This window comes from Mercenaria mercenaria, unplaced genomic scaffold, assembly GCF_021730395.1.
Source record: "Mercenaria mercenaria strain notata unplaced genomic scaffold, MADL_Memer_1 contig_2248, whole genome shotgun sequence".
NCBI lineage: Eukaryota > Metazoa > Mollusca > Bivalvia > Venerida > Veneridae > Mercenaria > Mercenaria mercenaria.
In genome coordinates, this window is record NW_026460295.1 from 23,334 (window position 1) to 40,095 (window position 16,762).

General features: G+C 32.7%; 1 protein-coding gene across 1 annotated transcript in view; it reads right to left on the reverse strand.

Annotated features, from left to right (window-relative positions):
• Nucleotides 1–1,343: 1,343 nt before the first annotated feature.
• The window catches only part of LOC128552295 (von Willebrand factor D and EGF domain-containing protein-like), a 44,045-nt gene continuing 28,626 nt past the window's right edge, over nucleotides 1,344–16,762 (reverse strand). Inside the window, exons 12-19 of the mRNA XM_053533328.1 lie at nucleotides 13,015–13,339; nucleotides 11,332–11,475; nucleotides 9,083–9,350; nucleotides 8,535–8,725; nucleotides 6,036–6,305; nucleotides 5,615–5,723; nucleotides 4,537–4,654; nucleotides 1,344–4,167 (exon numbers count right to left, since the gene is read on the reverse strand). Of these exons, the coding sequence (XP_053389303.1) occupies nucleotides 4,107–4,167; nucleotides 4,537–4,654; nucleotides 5,615–5,723; nucleotides 6,036–6,305; nucleotides 8,535–8,725; nucleotides 9,083–9,350; nucleotides 11,332–11,475; nucleotides 13,015–13,339 (1,486 nt within the window). The 3' untranslated portion in view covers nucleotides 1,344–4,106. The remainder of the gene's footprint in view (nucleotides 4,168–4,536; nucleotides 4,655–5,614; nucleotides 5,724–6,035; nucleotides 6,306–8,534; nucleotides 8,726–9,082; nucleotides 9,351–11,331; nucleotides 11,476–13,014; nucleotides 13,340–16,762) is intronic.

The window sequence follows — 16,762 nt, forward strand, 5'->3', positions numbered from 1 at the left end:
GAACATTTCAGACATGCTTTTAACGCATCCCACTACTATTAAGTGACTACACCCTGTTTTTATCCTGATTTTACTCTTGTTAATACAGTTTTATCTTGCACTATCTTCCTTCTGACATCTTACTGTCATTCTTTTAACTTTTATTCTGGCACAGACGCGCACCTGCTAGTTATACCCGAAAGGGGCGTCAAGTAGTATACATACATACATACTTACATTTAACGTCGCACTGACCCAATTATAGGTCATATGGCGACTTTCCAGATAAATAATTACCCAAATAAATAAGAATTATACACTAGATTTTAAGGAATTTATTCATTTATTTATTTTGCTTGGTTTAACGTCGCACCGACACAATTATAGGTCATATGGCGACTTAAAAAACCCAGGTGCTCCTCCGTGCATTATTTTATCACGAGCGGGTACCTGGGTAGAACCAACGACCTTCTGCAAGCCAGCTTGATGGCTTCCTCACATGAAGAATTCAAAGCCCCGAGAGAGGCTCGAACCCACATCGATGAGAGGCAAGTGATTTGAAGTCAGCGACCTTAACCACTCGGCCACGGAGGTCCCCTATCAAACACGTATATACTTGCATGACATCAAATAATAAAGATTGTTGGAAAATTGATACTTCAGGCTATCCTTTAAATTAAAAACAAGTACAAAAGCACAAAAACACCAAGTTAACAATATGTGCTTGACTTTAAATTTGTTATTTTATATACAAGATGATATAAAAACGATTTCTCAGGGTTGAACAACTTATTCATTAACAACTTAATCATTTATAACCGCATGCTCTCTGCTTCATTGGATTTTCTACCTTTCAGCTATAAAATGGTTATTAGTGTTCATAAGATATGACGTTTTTCTTTAATTCTATAGTCACACAACACATTAATGAGATGAACATGAAGCCAGTGATATAACTTCGAAACATATGACTCCAGATTATTCATACGATTTCCTCTGAAAACGATACCAAACAGGTTGCACAATCTATGTCAATAACACAGTGCATTTGGAGTCATCTGATATACAATACGTGTTGGTCAGGAGAATAGAACGAAAAGAAAGTATATAAATTATAATCTAACGTTGAACACATTTATAAAACAAAGTACCAAACAAAATAATTCTCACGGTACAGCAAGTAGCTAAACTGTTTGATTTCATGTAGAGACCTTTTGTATTGCCTTATTAACCTTTTCCAACTACGATTTTGGTTCTATTTCAACATATGGAAAATGTTCGAAACATTCAGCTGATTGTTTTTGTAAGAAGAAAAAGGTAGATCCGTCCGTGATTCGTACTAAAGATAAAAGGGAAAACACATGTTAGGGTGTGTTATGTTTTATTTCGCACATGTTACAAGGCAATTATTTACAGTGAAATAGTTCCAGAACAGTTTTAAATATGTCAAAAAAGTCCCTTCGTAATTGCAAATAAAATTCAAGTGATTGAAATTGAACTTCTTTATTAAGAAAATAGTTTATTTTATTTTGATAATAAATGGACATTGCGAAACGACCAATCAACTTAAGTATATATTTAACATCCATTGGCGAAGAACTGATATACGTGAAAAGATATGTTTTCCCGATGCCGTTATTTTGAAACAAAGAGAGACGTATGCCTAGGTAAATTATTTCATCAACATCTTAGCTGCGAGATGAGCAAAATTACCATTGCTTTACTTTAGATTGTGCATTGTTCTTTCTGAATAATTTGAAAGTATAATTTGAAATTTTAATTTTTACCTATGTAAACTTTGTCAAACATATGGCTTGTCTATCACAAGTAAATACGAACAGACAGAAAATATTTCGTATAATACCTTTTGTATTTTATGTTGCCAGACTACCTTAATCTAATATGCATGTCCTGACTAAGTTCTATAAATAGCGCACACAAAACTACACTCAGTTCTGTGTTAACATCAATAAACATTGAAGGTTTTGTTCGACAATAAAAACCAACTAAAATGTGGAGGTATATTTTAAAAAGGGTGATTTTAACAGTAGCTAGATCTGGTATTCGGCTCTCGTGGATTTTGCCAGGTTGGATCACACCCGGCCGAATGTAGCATCCCAGATCGAGCTTCTATTATAATAACCCTATTTTTTTCTATGGTGTCTCATTTTCTATTAAATATTAAATATCCCAAAGAACACACAGAGAAACAACTCTTAGAAACAGTTTGTCTATTCTAGGCAAAAGTACTATCAAAGCGTTGAGCAGTGAGATTATGTGGTGCAAAGAGATATAGTAATGAAATGAACATGAATGAGGCTAGATTAAAACTATTTTAGAATATCTTTTATGCAAAGCGTTTGAATAACATATGTCTAGTATACCCCGAAATCTCGAAAATAAGCCGCGACTTATTTTAAATAAGGATTGGGTGGCTTATTGTCGAGACCGGCTTATTTTTGAGTCCGGCGAACTTTAGAGTACATATATCCGGTAGGCGTACTTTCGAGTACCAAAATACTGCAGATACAGATGTCATATATTTTGATTTTTAGTAAAAACATCGTCGTTGATTAATTCTTATACTTCTGACATACCTGTTTTTTTTGTTGTTTTAAGTTCTTAATGAACATAACAGATAATTATCGATTAAAAAGTTTTGTCTGTCCTAACAAATAAATACACCTAATATTTAATCGCCTAAAGGGTATGCGTAACTTACACAATACGTGATAAACACCGCATTGTGTGTGGAAATAGATCTGCTATGTACATGTTGGTAACTTTTGCTATCTTATATTGTGTCCTAAAAAGGTCATTGATACTATTTCTGATACAAAATAGTAGACTGCTTATTTTTAGTGAGGCTAATTTATGAGCCCTTTTGGCCTGTAGCGAAATGGTGGTTTATTTTCGAGACCGGCTTATTTTTAAAAACCGGCTTATTTTCGGGATTTCAGGGTATCTTGAAGTGTCAGTTAATTGACATTAGCACTTTTACGCGTTAGAAGTTTGTTTCGTTTCTTCTAAAAAAATCAGACCGCTGTTCGTTGGATAATACTGCTGTCAAATTTTCAACAATATCGTTGCCAAATTTTCAACCGATAGCATAAATGTTAATAGCTTCTAAAACTGATGTTACAACGTTTTCATGAAAGGGAAAACAAGGTAAAACAAGAAAATTCGATGAATTAACATCTCCCGCCAAAAAGATTGTTCAGTACATGAGAGGAATATGTTTGGAGGATATAATATTTACATTGCAAAAACCCTGCAGTTACTAAAGAAATCATGGCGATATTTGCGTGTATACCACTGTCCTATAGTGATCCATATTTGTGTTAAGGTCATGACGATCCATCAATTGGTTACTTTGTGAAGTGGGCATAATTATGAATTTTATGAATTTATGAAGTTAAAAACAATTAAAGAAAAATATACATGTACCACAGCCCTAATGTAACCTATATTTGTGTTTAACTTCATGGAGATCGATCCATGAATACTTTTGTTATTTGAGAATACATGGATTTTAAGATAATTAAAGGCAGTAACTCTAAAGTTGCTAAAATGATCTTGACAAATTTCGCGTGCACCACCGCCATGTACTTAAAGTTTGATGAGGATTCTTCAACATTTTGTTTAGATACAGTCAAGAATCCATATTTTTACCAAATTAATAGGAAAAACTCTTTTATTGAGTGGAGGAAGATAATACTACATTTTAGCAAAGGTCATCAGATAGTTACTACTTTTGTGTGATTTGGTGATTCTAGCTAAAATACTTTTTGAATTATAAGCAATTTCCAATTTCGGACGGACCGACGGAATCCTTGACACACACATGGTCGTACAGTCAGACGGAAAACGTCAACTGTAAAATTGCAGAAATCATACATATTTTATTACATTGATCAATTTATAGAATCTTAGATAAAGCTATATATTTCAATCGAAAGTGGACATTTTCATTTAGAACTATGATATACGAAGTCGATAAGTTTAAAGTCAACTGTCAAAACAAAGCATAATGCACAATTATATATATATATATTGTTTTTCTGTCTATCGGATAAAATAACGTCAAAGCAGATAAGAAATTATCTTTTGAATTGCTCTAGCAACTCCTACTTCGGAACATCGATAGAATGCATGCCACTTTTTTTCCTCTTGGACATCGCTCGTTTACTGAAATGAAATGTTTGAAACATTAAATAAATATGTCTCATAAATGGCTACTGTAAAATATATATATATATATATATATATATATATATATATATATATATATATATATATATATATATATGATGTCAAATGGTTCATCACTATACTTGTAATGAAAAATCATAAATAGAAAACTTTACTATATATTATAATATTTTTGTTTCAACAACTGATGGAAGTAGATTGAAAGTTTAGTTGTGAAATAATGAAACATAATTACATCAAATATACCTAAATAGACTGGTCTAATGTTATACAGAGATTCATTCCGATTATTACATTTAGCGATACAAACACGTTTCAATTTTATATCATACAAGTCCATGTTACCTTTGATAATACAATAGTCCTCCGATAACGACAACAATGAAGACAACTGGACACACGACAGCTGCAATGATCCAAAGGTTCTTTGGCTCTGATGGTGGCGGGGCAGGTAATGGGCAATCTGTACAGGTAGATCGAATTAATGCTATTTATCAATACATATCAGACACGTACAAGTATTTGCATATAAAAGTTGTAAAGAAAGTTCCGGTTAAGCATATGACCATATTACTTTATTGAAATGTAAAAGAAAACAGGGGAAGGTTCATACCATTTCTTGTAAGACTACCAAATGACCATCTTTTAGGTATTACTATTGGATAAGTTGCGATTTAAGTATGATATTCGGTGAAAACTTTCTCTTCCTTTTTTTTTGTACAAAATGACATATTTCATTAAAATCTACGTGGACATGCGTCTCCCTAGCCCGAGTTCAGACCCTGTGTTTTGTTCACAGAAAATAACTCCTATTAAAATTTTGTATAATTATGTCCATTTTCTTGTCAAAACACTTTATATAATCAGAGCCAAGCTAGTTCAAATAGAATATATAAAAGTAATGATTAAAAAATAAAATAAAAAGATTATCTAGTCGGTAGCCACACTAGCCTCTTCCATTCTTAACAGTACACATATGATGCAATATATTTAGAAATTATTTGTTTTGTTTAACATTACAGTAGTTGAATTTGTATTCTACAAATAATAATTCAGATCTGACATAAAATGTTATATCAATAAAACAAGAAACGCCTGTTTATTTGCAAACCCTGAAAATTTCAGAACTTAGTACATAGAACTAAGTGTTTTTCTCCAATAAGAAAATCTAAAATTAAGCAAATTTCTATAGCAGCATTACGTCAACATATCTGCATTTAAAATGACGGAAAACCTATATATATGTCTTACTTTCAATGATATGGGGATTTACTTTTCCATTTGGTACGAACTTTCCTTAAACCCTTTAGATAGGTATTTATACTTTATCAATGTAATATAAATGATACTAACTTTAGAAGACTTTAGTGAATAAAATGTCAGAAGGCGTTGTAACTTCATGTGTATATCGTTAAAAGATTACCTCGACCTGGTTCCCAGTACAGCAGATTATCTGTACCACCCACACACACATTGCATCCATATGTTTCCCCAAATCTATAGCACTGTCCGTTCTTTACGCAATATCCTGGCTGCAAAACATAAACGAGCAAATCTTAAATACTGTAGTTTCAGACAAGTCTTATATGAAAATTGGAACTCGATAAGAAGTGAATTTGACACTCTATAGAATATTCCGGGTGACATCTTATGGTATGGCTTCTCTCCTTAAAAGACATGTTGTAATCTTAAGACAGTGCATAAGTTGCAACAAAGCTTTTTGTCATTTTCTTTTATCGTCTTTACCATTTTACGGTTGTTGCTCTGCATATTGGTGACCATAAGATATTTGTTAATTAAAAATAACAAAGTGATATTGCTTTTAAGTCAAACGTAAGTTGTACCTTTTGTTTACAGGTTACATTTTCATCTTGTTTTATGCAGTCTACACATTCCGAGTCAAACACTACAAGAATGTCTTCCTCACTGTATTCTACACCATCATTGCTTACTGATATTGCATAACCGCTAGCTATGTAGTCGCCCTCTTGTTCAAGAGTAGATCGTTTCTTCCTCGACTGTTGAAGCGGGCATGAAACTTCAACCAAAGTTTGTAGATCACCTTTTGTAGTAGTGATGTTATTACTCTTTACAATTTCACTTTTAGAACTTACCTAGGCATAACATGAATATCAAGTAATCAGGATTAATACAATTTCAATTTTTTTTGCAGATAGGCATATGGACATTTTGAAAACTGACAACTTTCTACATGTATCTGAATCTTAAGTACTTTATTTATGAAATTAAAGCAAATAAATACTTAAATTGTCCCTGTCTGTTAAAGTTTATCCGTCTATTTAGTGATAAAGCAACAATGTAAACCGTTTTTTCGAAAATATCTAATAGTTGCTGCTGATGGATTAGATAATGAGGTACACCTGTGAGTTTATTTTTTCACTACATTCATAGAAATTCAATGGCAAATCACAAACCAAAACTTGATTGAATTTGATAAATCTTACTTACGTTTTTAAAATGTTTCAAAGATTTTTGTATAATACCCTGTATATTATTATTATTACACCACATTTATATAGCGCCCTTTTCATGATAAACACGTTCAAACGCGCTTTACATATAGCAAACGCAGCCACACAGGGCGCGAGATTCGTCCTCTACTAGTACAGACACAGAGCGATCTGACCAGAGGGACAGAGTGAGATAAAGCCCCCAGAACAGATAGAGAGATATCCTTTTTAGATACAGACTTGTCCGCCTAACTTAGCCTAGCTCTTTGCGAATACATAGCCTGGTTCTTTAACGTGCCCGGTGTATAGCACCGATACACGCGAAGCCGTCTTTCCTGGGAAGAACCAGTACAGGCCTCTAAGTTAGGCGGGAGACACTCAAGAGCATCTCAGAAATTTACAGTGCCACTAGACCACCGACCCATATATAAGAGCTGTGTTTATGTAAAGTTCCTTATAGTTACTGGAACGTATTTCTACTTATATTTGTTCGAGGATGTAGTCCTAGTGTCAAAGCAATACCTTTCTAACGTGAACGTGTAAAGCTTGGGAGAGGCGGAATACAACCTGATGTTTTAAGTGTACACAGTGATCAAGTTTTTTAATTACAACCAAAATAAGGTCCTTTTTTAATACTTGTGTCCAACAACGTCATCAAATGTTCACTGAATGCGCTGGACTGTCAGCGTAGTTTGTTCATGATGATGTCGTTTCATTTTGTATTATTCGTAATAGGGCTATACTACGTTTCGAGGGTTCAACGCAATAAGGGCGTATCTACATATGATTATTATATGTAGATACGCCCTTATTGCGTTGAACCCTCGGTTTGTGCTTTGCCATGGAACGCGCATATACATATAGGAGAAAGGTATGAGCGGGAGAAGAGTCCCGCTGTTAACACATTTTTATTCTGTTAAAACATTCCCAAAAAGTGACAGGAACAAGAGTTTCTTGCTAGTAGTTTCTTGCTAGAATAAAGGCTTATGAGTTCCAGTATCAACTAAGTTGATGATTTGTTTGTTTCATAATTAAATGCTCTTTGTGCATAGCGTAATAGTGCACACAATTATGGTTATTGTGCCCTATTCCAACTTTTAATGAGTTATATGTTACTTTTTATAACAAGTTGAATATAAAACAAATTTTAGCCGCACCGTGAGAAAACCAGCATAGTGCATTTGCAACCAGCATGGATCAACATTGTTCGCTTTCAAACCCTACTGCAATCAGAGAAACCATTAACATTATGGATCCTGACCAGACTTCGTGGACGCGCATGCTGGTCTGGATTGATGCTGGTCGCAAATGCACTATGTTGCTTTTCTCATGGTGTGGCCCATATAATAAATATCAGGGCCCCGTTCTTATATTTTAACAGAAAATTAAGCCAACAAACAGTTAAATTGTAGGGTTATATAATAATATAAATTTAACCGGCTGTTAGTTTAAAAGCTAATTTAAGTTTTGAAGAACTGGGCCCGTGCTATTGTCATCTGCCGGTTGTTGTTCGTTCCCGAAACACCATAAGTCAAACGATCCAATCATTTGATCCAGTGACTGTTAAAGTGTTATTAGTTTCAAAATCCAATGACCGGCAAGCGTTCAAATGAGTTGATCACGCAACTTTGACAGTTATAAACATTTATAAAAACATTGAGTTCCACCTAAAAATTTCTAAATAGTTCTACATATTGTATACGGATTAGGACAAAAATACATTACTATTAAAACCTCTTAATAGTACTTATTGCATTTCGTGACTATATAAAGAGCTGTGATTTTTATACATAAGTATCGTTATTCCGAAATGCGCATTTCTTAGAAATGTTGAATAAGGGATTTTCTGATTAAAAAACAACACAAAAATACCACAAATGGCACGAGATGACATGTCAAGTCTACGGTCTCCGCAAGATTACTTCCAAATACGGACGTCCTTTTACACTCTCTAAATTGAAGGTCGCATTCTCCTCGGTCAGGGATTCCTTCCATGAGAGGTGGTACAGTTCTATCCACACTACAATCTTCTCCAATATACTTTGCACTGCAGACACATATTCCTGTAAAATTTATAATTTCGTTGTGCAACAAGTATGACATAATTTGATGGTATGTTTTTCATTTAATATCAGCCATAATTATCTAAAGCGTAAGAAACAATGTAAATCAGTTTTACTTTGTTAGTTATGAAAAAAATTATTATAACATTTCATTTACACGTTCACCCTTTCATTTGATTTATTTCAGACCTTTATCATGGAGTACTTTTATCACCACAGGAAACCATTTGAAATGCGCAGCAGATGAGTTAAAACTATAATTCTAATACACGCAATAATATAGTTTTAAAATGAGAAACGGTTCATTAGTTATACTACATAAATCTTGTCAATCAGCTTATAAACTCCTGTTACAACCTTTTTCACATTTCCCATTTCCATTGCATTCATTAGGACAGGTGACTTCTTCAACAGTCTCTAGTAATTCAGTCGAGAACGTTGGTATTAAAGGTAAGGTTAAGCTGTCATTTAATCTTGTTTCAGTATTTATCACAGTATTGTTCACAATAATATCCACTTCGGCCAATTCATCAGCTGACAACGGTTGATTAACTTTTATTTCATGCATACATTTATCTTTCAAAGCTTCTAAATGTGTGAGTGCCCAGTCCATTGAATTCGTAATCTGAGAATAAAAAAGAAGATATTATTGCAACTAAAAGACAGATTCGTGCTTGACGTACAACTTCAGTTATTTGTTCGTGGTCTTAAGGATCAGTGAGTCTATTCAAAGATTTTATATACAATTACTGTTCTACTTAAATAGATGCTAGATGCGTGAGGTGTGTTGCATTTTTCAACACATTTCAAGAACAGACATAATCAGACTTAGTCTGCTATTGATTTACTCGGTTATCTTTTGTGCTCCAAAGGGAATTTGTTATAGATTTATTTAGTTAATTATCACAACAACATTCCGTAAGTGCCGTTTGCAGCATGTACTTTGACCCAGGGTTGTATTTTCTGGCCCTCTGGGATCATTTGATATTTTCAATGTATTTATATAAAACAATAGCCGGTGCTTCGGAGCATGACGGTGTTTTACATGTCATAACCTCTCATGAACAGACTCAACTTTTGTTTTGCTTCATCATATTCTGTGTCTCTTTATAAATTTTATTGAAATTTGACACTTTTCCCTAATAATGTTTCCTTTTCTTGTTCGCATATTGTCGAATATATGTAAAATATGTAAAATGGAAGTAACGCTACGTTCAAATCTCTTATTTGGCAGTACTCTCATACAGGACGAACACACAGAAAAATAATTGGAAGCATGCGTAAATAAGCAACTGTCGAGAAGGATAGGTTGGTGCAACTTTTAAATATAAAAACAAACATAAAAGCTTAAAGGTGCAAAATAAAGACAAATGAATAGACATAAATCTTAAAAAAAGACTACACATTTTGAAATATAGTACTAAACATTACGATAGCCGTGCAATATTCCCTTGAAATCAACACATGTACAGAGAAACAAATGATTGTTTCTGTATTTTCTTAGACTGACATGGGGGGTCATTTTGTCCTACTTTCGTGTTTATCGCTTTTCCGTAATCGCTCGGAAATTATTCGGGATCACGTGATTTTAAAATTGTTTCAAACGAATATCCATTTAAGACGCGCAACAAAATAACTGTATTTCCATGATGGTAATTATGCACGACTTGTACGAAAAATATGAGATGTACAAAATTTAAATTTAAAATTGACAGTGACATATATGAGGCCAAGACAATGTGTTTAATGTCTAAAATCTTATTAAATTAATGTAGCCATGTGTACATAAATAAGTGTATTTAGGTAAATTTCAATCATACTTTGTTTCTGCAGTGTAAGACAGTTACTCATTTATATTCTTAAAATTATACTGAAAAGAGATTAACTGAAAAAGTTTACAGACGAAGTTGTAAAAACACTTTTATTCGGGAAGGGCCTGAATTGTCCTTATGAAAACTTGTAGTATAGCTGTATATTACCTGTATTATAAGAATGATTTTCATGAAGTTTTTGTGAGTTACAAAATTGTTGAATTCCATGTGGTAAGTTTGTAAAAATCACGTTATCGTTTGGGCATATGATATATTTTGCATCTACTAATAAACTTTGATAATGTGGCAGTTGAGTCCAATAAGTCCAGGGATGTTCAAAGATAATCCGCCATAGATCTATTGCAAAGCAATTATTGGATTTACCTGTATTGGACAATAAACAGTGTCGATTGTATTCAGGTCAACTGCCACATTATCAAAGTTTATTAGTATTTATAAATTATAGCCTCGTTTCGGAGGATTCCTCCGAAAAAGTCCGAAGATGCTCGACGGGTTCGTAAGCAGTCGGAAAGCATACTTTCGGTTTGACATAGGCAACATTTTTTGTTTATTTGTTAGTTATTCTTGAACATATTCATGACTATTTGGTCAGATCTGATGCAGTGGGCCATATTTTCAGTAAATAGGAAGTCTCAGCTACAAACTCTGGTTTTCATATAATACTCGTTCGGGTTTTAGTAATGGACCTTTAAGACGTATGCGAGAAAAAGTGTTCATAGAATCCTAGATATGTAATGATATCTGTACAAAATTAAAGTACAAAATGGATTTCACCTGGGCGTCCAATATGCAGTTTTCTATGAAATCATCCAGGTTAATGTCTGGAATTGAAGAGCATGTTGAAAATACGTCGGTGTTGAATGCTTCCTGGCAATCTGCCTTTGCACTTTCATAATCATATGTCATTCGTTTTGAAACCTGAATAAGTTAAATATCATTATTACGCATACTTAAAGGTGCAAAATAAAGACAAATGAATAGACATAAATCTTAAAAAAGGACTACACATTTTGTAATATAGTACTAAACATTATGATAGCCGTGCAATATTCCCTTGAAATCAACACAAGGACAGAGAAACAAGTGATTGATTCTGTATTTTCTTAGACAGACATGGGTGGTCATTTTGTCCTACATTCATGTTTATCGTTTTTCCGTAATCGGTCGGAAATTCTTCGGGATCACGTGATTTTAAAATTGTTTCAAACGAATATCCATTTAAAGACGCGCGACAAAATAACTGTATTTCCATGATGGTAATTATACACGACTTGCACGAAAAATATGAAATGTACAAAATTTATGTTTAAAATTGACAGTGACATATATTAGGCCAAGACAATGTGTTAAATGTCTAAAATCTTATTAAATTAATGTAGCCATATGTACATAAATCAGTGTATTTAGGTAAATTTCAATCACATTTTGTTTCGGCAGTGTAAGACAGTTGTTCATTTATATTCTTAAAACTATACTGAAAAGAAATTTACTGAAAAAGTTTGCAGACGAAGTTGTAAAAACACTTTTATTCAAAAAGGGCCTGAATTGTCCTCCCGCAAACTTGTAGTATAGCTGTTTATTACCTGTATTATAAGAATGATTTTCATGAAGGTTTTGTGAGTTACAAAATTGTTGAATTCCATGTGCTAAGTTTGTAAAAATCACGTTATCGTTTGGGCATATAATATATTTTGCATCTGTTTATGAATTATAGCCTCGTTTCGGAGGATTCTTCCGAAAAACTCCGAAGATGCTCGACGGGTTCGTAAGCAGTCGGAAAACATACTTTCGGTTTGACATAGGCAACATTTTTTGTTTATTTGTTAGTTATTCTTGAACATATTCATGACTATTTGGTCAGATCTGATGCAGTGGGCCATATTTTCAGTAAATAGGAAGTCTCAGCTACAAACTCTGGTTTTCATATAATACTCGTTCGGGTTTTAGTAATGGACCTTTAACATTCTTCATCTAAAACTAGCTTAGCTTGCACAAGTCTCTTAGACATAGTTTCAAGTCCCGGTATTTGCAAATTCTCCTTGAAAATATATAACTAACATACAAATGAAAACCCGTTCATGTCAATATTCATATGTTTAAATATTTTCATGTGATTATATTTTGGCACGTTTTATAGAAAGTAATTAAATGATATAGAAATATATTTAAAACAAAGTCGTCAAATAGTCTATCTGATATGTATATCATACTAAAATGATATCATCTAAAATTATTTTGATTTCTGATTATTTAATATTTTATAGACGTTGCAATTATTTAAATGATTGTTTAAAAAAATTGATCATGTTTTATACATCTTGAGGGACAACCCTTTAAGGTTAACCCAAAACAAAAAACAAAAATATAAATATGCAATAAAAGGTATTTTCCAAATGTCTACGGCAAAATGTGTACTAAATGAAAACTAGCTTACTAGCTGGAATAGACATGTCTTACCAAAAGTGGAAAATCTGGAATATGGGTAGAATGCCTCTTTGACACAAAACTGGTTTCCACCGTTCGGTGTAAGTCCAACTCTTTCTGTACATACATTCCGTGCACATTCCTTCTTTTTCTAACACTAAAAGAGCACTGGTGTTCTAAAATAGGCTCCTCCCGATCATCTTGACAAGTTTTTGATACAGTAGGATGGCACGTCACTTTATCTACTATATTGACAGAACCGCCATCTGCGTTGCAAGAACAAAGCAATCGTTCTTCTTTCCATATTTCAAGATTGTCATCATTACGAGAATCAAAGAGATCCTCTTCTGCCTTCACCCTGAAATGTAGAAGGAAATATATCTATTTCTTATATACACGTAATAAATATATAAGACCTGGCCACATATGAGAGATAAATGTTTCGTTGTAATTGTTTTAAAGTTTTTTATGTCCTTTTCGTAAAACCGTGAGTACAGCACCTAAAAGTAACTATCCTATCCTAATCATCTCCTAGGAAATCATACTCTTTCTAGAGAATTTGAAAATTTCTGAAGAAAGCAATCCCAAAACCGTTACAGTAGATCAGTTTGAAATAGTCAAAGAGTAATTACCTGCGTATACATGTTAGATTATTATGTAAATATTTCATATGCAGACAAATTGTAATATTTCCATACCTTAAAAAGCCTAATATTTTACTTAATGTGTGAAATGGCAGTGGTAACTGAAAATCCCAGGAAATCAACAAATAACATAATTAGACAAAGTTCAACAAAAGCAACGAAACATTGTGACAATGAGAAATTTGATATCCCAACTGTGTACTTTCTTGTTTCGAGTTGTGAAAAATTTATAAAGTTTTAAAACAGCTTATTTCCCCTTAATGCATTTAGGTATGGAGATATAAAGAAAATTTTAAATTACTGTCATATTTTAAATCTAAATTTATTAGGTGATGTCGGAGAAAATATAAAAGTCGAGGCTTTAGCTGAGACGTTTATTTTGTTTCGTAGACGAACCTAATAAATTAAAATTTATATGACAGTAGCCTTATGTTCTATTTAACCTACCGTCAGATTTAAAATCATTTTAATCAAAATCTAAAATTTATCCCAAACTAGACCAAATACAGCAAAATTAATTCTACCCCTAGATTTTGCCCTTTCTTTCGCATGAAGGTATGATCAATATATTTAGGCAGAATTTTCATACCAAGAAAACCAATTTATACGTGTTTGTAAAATAATAAGTACACCTGTCCAAACAGGTGTATCATTTTGTAACAGTAAAGCAAAAATGTGTGCACATTTTAGTAATAACTGGAAGAAAATAAAGTACCCGTATATCGCAATTATAAAGCAGAAAGAATGAAAATTCAGTTAAAGCCTCTTAAAATGTAATTTATATGCTTTACAAACACAAGAAATCCAAAATTTGCCCGCCCTTTCAGTTTACCTGGTTGGTTTTAAAGCATCAAAATAGGAAGTGTGTGAGAATAAGATCACTTCTAACATGAACCTTGTTTACACAATTGTGTTTATATCATGTAGAGATGGTACCTACCCAAGAAAATCTAAGGGGAACAACTCTGAATTGACCAATAAACTAAAGCTAACATAAAACATTGGTCAAATGTGAAAGAAAAATTAAATAGGTCCTTTTCCAAACAACCGATCAGGCAGACAAAACATGACCTACATTTGTTTAAAACTCTTTGAATTCGATATACAACATGCAGACTTTTCTAATGGCTTGCACTGACAATAATTTTATAATTTGTGCTGAGGCTATGCTAGAAAATTTAGTAGTGCATCAAAATAATGCATAAATTTCTTTCAAGAAAATTTACGACATTAAGAAACGTTACCTCAGATTTTTAAGTTTTGGCTTTTTAGCTAAAGTTAATTTTTGTTCTCAATGATAATAACTTGGTTTACACAAGTGTTTATATATTAAAATGTAAAATGTTTATCCAACAATGAGAAATTACATAAAAATGTTAAATTGGTATCACATATGTGTAACAACATAGTTAGACTGTTATTATATTTATCATTTCAATTAATCATTTTGAAAGTGTTTCTTACGCTTTACTCATTTTGTAGCAGTTCTCTGACTTTGCTACAAATAGTGTTACACAATAAGTTACTGTCATCAAATTTAATAACAATATTTTAAGGTAGTTGATCGGTAATGACTCTCTGCAATTTCAGTTTAGTTATGTAATTATTATGAAGCGGAACGTAACTGTTGCTTAACACGATCATTGCTTTCCATAAAAATTGAAAAATACTGATAAAACATATGGAGAATATGTTTTTTAACGATTTTTGTTACAGGTCCACTACGGTAAACAAATTATAAGGTGTTTTATTTATTGTTGAACACAAGGTAAGCAAGTAACTTCAGATATTCGTAATTAATTTACAACTTAAACTATTTATACAACTTGAACAAAAATTTTTGTTGGCGCCTCTCATTTACAATTATATCAACAATTATCACCTGAATCGAGTGCATTCATCAGTGGAAAATATTGATGGTAAAATGTTGTATGGGTTTGTTAACATTTTACAATCTTTAACTACTTTTTTTTCAGGTCAATTTGTGGTATGGTTTTGGTTAGCTCATAATAAAGAGCATGTAATTCACTTTTACTCAGATTGTTTTTCAGGAGTTTTAAACTCTTGGCTAGTCTTGGATTTTGAATTTACTAAAAGATAAAAGAATGTTCTATCAAAGTGTTGAAATCCAAACTTGCACCGTACGTTATTTAGCTGTGGATACTTTTAATATAGACCATAAATTGGTAAATCCCCAAATCAAGGAAACACTGTCAATACAAGAGTTGTCTTGTCCATACTGCTTCAGATATTTTAAGAAGGTCATTTTTTACATATCATATATTTTTATTTTTACATGGAGAGGAGAAAAAAGCATATGTACTAGTATATTTAGTAAATTGGTGCATTTAGCTATCATTTCACAGTGAAAAAAACATGTAAGGATGAATTTGAAGTTTCGAAATATATAGAGTTGTAACAATCTCACTTCGAAATTTTGTACTCCTAAGAAGAAAACAGCCAATGTTATAATTTATATGATAATTGAATTTCAGCGAAGTCACATGAAGCGACACTGTGACAACTGTTGTAGAGATTCTGTCGCATGTTATCTGTGAGACATGACTTGCGTTGTAATATAATATTCTCTGCGGGATCATGAATGGAGTTCAATAACAACAATAGGTTAAATATTCACTTATTTTTCCGACTAATAAATAAAAAGGTAAGGTCTTTTAATTATAAAGCTATCCCTACTGAAAGGCCAGCCAACTTTTCTTATGGGATGCTTACATATATTAAATAACATTAATTTCAGATTCTTTTTTCTCAATGCCAGGTACGTAGGCAATTTGAAACATTATTCAGTTACCTGGCAGCTCACCAACTAGCTTATCGTCAGTAACAAGACCCTCCTCTGACAGGACTCGAACGTTTGTCATACCAATTGCAGGACAGGCACCTTAAGCATTATGCCACCGCAGTTCGGTGTAAGGACAATGATTTTTTGTTTAATTCCTGTACATAATTATGAGATCTGTCAAATTTCGACTCGACTTCTTGGGAGTTGTGTACTCTTACAAATACAGCTAAATTCTAATTTGCATCGAATTTCAATAACTTGACCAACGAGTTTTCTACATATTCTATCGATTAAAAGAGTCTTTTTTAAATAAAAACGTTCAGAAAATTCACAG